Genomic DNA, 4,987 nt, shown 5'->3' with positions numbered 1-4,987 from the left:
GCCTATTCAGTGACATTCAGAATTGCCTCTAGTATTGTAAGAGAGATAGTGAAAGAAATCAGGCTTTACTGTCTACTACATAGAGTTAGAAATCTCAAGTAAGCTTAGCAGAGTAAGTTTAGAATTCTTAGTATAGTTATGTATGGCAGACTACATTACTTATTAGTAGAAAGTCCCCCCACACTATCACTTAGANTAAAAGCCAAGTCGCTCCCATATACAGGAATTTACAATGGTTTAGGAAGAAGATCAGGCTGTGGTTTTAGAGTATTGCATTATTCATGAGGTTAGCTAGAACAGAACTCCCTAATTAGAACCACAACTTGGGTTTGAAAGCCCTTGTCCCGGGAGTGTAAAGACCTCACACCTGGCTTCTAAGACCATAGCTGACCTTAGATAGAGCTGACTTTGTCTCACTTGTTTTATTGCCCAGTTCCTGCCAGTCTTTGTGTCTACATTCTTCTGTTTTGTGTAAGAGTCATTAAGCATCCGGTAACCCCATTTGTACCTTGCCGATGTGTCACCTAACTTCCCTATTTTATTCTGTATAAATAGTCTGACTCAAGTGAAGTCCATCTGCGGCAGGTTCTGGGGTTAAAGGTGCCCGTCAAGGCATCTGATCTTTAAATTTTTTTTTCTCCAAACTGTCTCAGTAGCCCCACACTGATCTGGAGGATTAACTCCAGATCCTCCTGTCTCAGCCGCGCAAAGTGCTAGGGTTACAGGTCTGCACATGGACCGGAGTTCCCAAAGGGCCGGACTCAACTTTGCACATTTGACACAGTCACAGCACTGACTGGTTCTTCCCACCCTACTCCCTCCCATAGCCCGGTCCACAAAGGTTCATCTACCAACAGAACTGCTCTGGAGCAGTTCACTTTCTCCAGATCTCCTGGCTTCCCCCACCTAGCTGTGGCCGCCAAGGGGATATAGATGACTTCATCCTACACTGGGATGCAGATAAGATAAGCTATACCTCTACCCTATGGCCTCTCTGAGAACCCAGATTAAAGCCACAGCATCTGTGCTGACTCCAATGGCAAGTCTCTGTACATCCATTTAATAGCATCTGCTTTGTTTTAGGGTAAAAACAAGTATTATTGTTCACACAGGTGTATCTCAACTCAGTTTTTTTCTTTTTTAAGATAGGGGCTTCAATGCTGGGCTGTGATGATGTAGGACTTTCATCCCAGTGCTTGGGGGGGGGGGCAGAAGCAGGTGGATTTCTCTGAATTCAAGGCCAGCCTGTTCTACAGAGCTGCATCCTGTTCCAGGATGATCAGGGCTACACAGAGAAACTCTGTCTTGAAACAAAATACAAGGCCTCAAACTATCCTTGAATTGACCCCTCGAACTCCTAAGCGTCGGGATTCCAGGCATGCCACACCAAGCCTAGTTCTTTGAACTAATTCAAACCCAAAACTGAGGTAGAATGACATAGTTGAGTTGGTGGAGTGCTTGCTAAATAGGCACAAGGTTTAATCCCCAGCACTGAATAAACCTGACATGCAGCTGTATGCCTATAGTCTCAGCACTCAGGAAGTAAAGGCAGGAGAACAGAAGTTCAAGGCCAGCCTTGGCTACAGAGATAGTTCAAGGCTAGCCTGGGTTATATGAGACCCTGGCACAAAACAACATCAGGGCCAACAAGATGGCTCAGAGGTTAGAAGCTTGTACCATGAAGCATTACAGCTTGAGTTCCACCCCCAGCACCCATATGGTGGAAGGAGAAAACTGATTCCTGAAAATTGTCCTTTGACTTCTGCATGCATGCATGCCCTTACATACATGTATCCACACATATAATTATGAACTATAAACAACAGTAATAAAAACCAGGAGGCATGTCCTGGAGTCAAGAGATGTGGACTTTCATATCTAGGTAAGAAATTACAGTATATATCTGTTTTAACTTTTCAATACTGGCATTCATTTCCCTGTTGGTATGACCTCAGGTCCACACGGGACCTGGTCTGCTAAAGGCCAGCCCTCCCTCACAATTTAGAGTCATTATCACTGGGAGTCAGGGGAGGGGTCTGAGAAGTCCTAGGAAATGCCAAGTCTTCCCTGCTCAGCTCTTTACCTTGGGCTCAGATGTGTGGGATGGGACGTGTGTGTGTGTGTGTGTGTGTGTGTGTGTGTGTGTGTGTGTGTGCGCGCGCATGATGGTTAAGCCCAGCAAAAATAAGCAGCCCTGTCTCATTTCCTCTCAAGTTACTAGCACCACTTCAGACATAAGGGCTCATATAGCATGGCTTTGGTAGTGGCTGATGACAGGCTCGGGTGAGGATGGGGATGAATGCCCGCCGGCGAGGAGCCAGCATTTCTGACCTGTCTTTCAGAGTTGAGGGCCACACCTTCCTTTCAGGCTTCCATTTCCTACTGATGGGTTATGCCAGCCCTTTGAGCCTGGTAGACTAGAGGGAAGGGAGCCTGGATGGAGACTGGAGAAGTACACCTGAGTTCAACCCTGGTTCTGCTGTGTGCTCTAGGCCACACTAACTCTCCTGTGCCACCTGAGTTTTCTCGTTCGAAGCGGAGACATCAATACAAGGCCCACAAGCTGCTCACTGGGCAGCACCCAGCACGTGGCTGGCTGTGAGTCTACTTGGACTTTACTCTTTGTTTAGACAGGGTTTCACTGTGTAACTCTGATTGAGACCTGGAACTCACTCTGAAGATCAGGCTGCCCTTCCACTCAGAAGAGACATGCCTGCCTCTGCCTCCCCAAGTTTAAAGTCATGTGTCACAGTATCCAGCTGCTAGCATATTTTATAGCATCATCCTCCACTGGTCCAGATCTCCTTCCCTCTTCATTTCCCAGAGGAGAAAGCTGAGGCACAGAAACAAACCATTTGTTTGCCTGAGGCTTGCACCAAAGAAATGGAACGCACTGGGGTGGTGTCTCCAGCTGCTACTCTGAGAGTTCCCGCCTACTGCGGGCTCTTTTCCTGTTTGTATAGCCACAGTCAGGAAATATTGAAGTGGCATCACCATGAAGATAAAAGTCTGACGGTCACACACTAGTTCAGGGGTCAGTCCCTGCCCACTCCACGGGGGTGGTGGTGGTGGAAGTCATGCATTCTATGGATTCCTCTCAAGGACAGCTTCTTTTAGGATATAGCTGTAAATGTAACTGACTGGCAAGTCTTCCTCGTACCTGGCTCACACACAGTGGATTTGCTGAGAACACAGGCTCTTCCACAGTGAGTGAAAGGGATTCCAGAGAAGGGCACAGCTGTGACCTTAGGCCTCAGCTATCTTTGGGACTGCTGGTGGGTCTATGGTAGAAGTGGCCTTTGGAGGTGCACCATCTAAGGATGCCCCAAGAGACCTAGCCTGGGGGTGTGTGCTGCCCCTGGACCCCCGCAGAGCCTTCTCTCCTGTGTGGATCCTTTGGTGATGGAAGAGGGCTGGGCGCTCACGGAAAGCACGGCCACACTGCGTGCACACGAAGGGCTTTTCACCCGTGTGAATGCGCCTGTGGCTGAGCAACACTGCGCCCTTGGCAAAGGCCTTGCCACAGTCGCCGCAGCGGAAGGGTCGTTCGCCAGTGTGCAGCAGCTGATGCTGTGTGAGGTTGGAGCTGTGACTGAAGGCACGGCCACACTGTGGACAAGAGAAAGGCTTCTCTCCAGTGTGCACGCGCTGGTGCTTGAAGAGAGAGGAGCCTTGACTAAAGGTTGCACCACAGAGGGAGCAGGCATAGGGCTTCTCGCCGGTGTGCGTGCGCTCGTGCTGAATAAGATGTGAGTTGCGGCAGAAGCGGCGGCCACACTGTGCGCAGGCATAGGGCCGCCCTCCTGCATGGATCTTTAGGTGCTGACTGAGGTTGGAGCCGTGGCTGAAGGCCTTACCACACTCGTTGCAGTGGAATGACTTCTCGACCGTGTGGATGCGCTGATGGCGCACCAGTGAGGAGCTGTGTCGGAAGGCCTTTCTGCACACCATGCACACATAGGGCGTCTCACCGCTATGGATGCGCTGGTGCTGAGTCAGGTGAGATGTCTGACTGAAGGCCTTGCCGCACTGGGCGCACTCATAAGGCCGCTCTCCGGTATGAGTACGCAGATGTTTGAGGAGGTCTGAGCTCTTCACGAACACTTTGTTGCATGCCCTACATTCGAAAGTTTTTTCCCCAGAGAGAAGACCTGGGCCGGCCTGGAGGGCCTCTCCCAGCTCATCCCATATCCGGGCTTCTGGAACATTGGGGTCTCCCTGAGACTCATGCCAAGCCTCACTCATCCCACGTCCCTCCTCTGCCCCATGGAGATCTGCAATGCTTTGGAAAGTTTTCCCAGGGGTTGGCTGCATCTCTGGCTTTTGCGGCCCTGCTACCCGTGGCCGCGTCCCTGGGGCCAGAAAGTCAGAGAAGGCCTTCACTCTAGACGAACCATTTTCAGGAACCCCTACTGGGGAAGTCAGTCGCAGGCTGACAGTTGCTTCACTGTTGCTGGAACCTAGCAGTAGCTGCTCCCAGTAAATCACTGATACCCCTGTGGGTTTTGTCTGTAGAGATGGGCAGGCACTTTGGTGTCCCTCCAGAATTTTTGCATCCGGGTAGGCACCAGCAGGAGGAAGGAGACCAGTAGGTATCCTATCAGGCCTGTCACAGGTGGCCCCTGGAGGTGTTCCAGACACATGTCTGTCTCTTGCACTATAATTGGATCCTGAAGCAGAGAAAAAATAATTACCTTGGGCCGGGCAGTGGTGGCGCAAGCCTTTAATCCCAGCACTTGGGAGGCAGAGGCAGGTGGATTTCTGAATTTGAGGCCAACCTGGTCTACAGAGTGAGTTCTAGGACAGCCAGGGATAGGACCCTAGGACACTGTCTTGAACCCCCCCCCCAAAAAAAACAAAAAAACAAAAAAACCTCCCCCCAAAACAAAAACAAACAACAAACAACAACAACAACAACAAATGTATTGAAGAAGCTGAGCAGTGCTAGTGCACGTCTTTAATCCCAGCACTTGGGAGGCAGAGGCAG

General features: G+C 50.2%; 1 protein-coding gene across 2 annotated transcripts in view; it reads right to left on the bottom strand.

Annotated features, from left to right (window-relative positions):
- Positions 1–1,597: 1,597 nt before the first annotated feature.
- Znf324 (zinc finger protein 324) overlaps positions 1,598–4,987 on the bottom strand; it is a 7,615-nt gene continuing 4,225 nt past the window's right edge. For both annotated transcript variants that reach the window (XM_021219088.2, XM_029531843.1), the window contains exon 4: positions 1,598–4,670. In XM_021219088.2, the coding sequence (XP_021074747.1) occupies positions 3,247–4,670 (1,424 nt within the window). In that variant the 3' untranslated portion in view covers positions 1,598–3,246. The remainder of the gene's footprint in view (positions 4,671–4,987) is intronic.

This window comes from Mus pahari, chromosome 19, assembly GCF_900095145.1.
Source record: "Mus pahari chromosome 19, PAHARI_EIJ_v1.1, whole genome shotgun sequence".
Lineage (NCBI taxonomy): Eukaryota > Metazoa > Chordata > Mammalia > Rodentia > Muridae > Mus > Mus pahari.
Note: the sequence above shows the minus strand (reverse complement) of the source record. Positions and strands in the feature narration are given on the sequence as shown.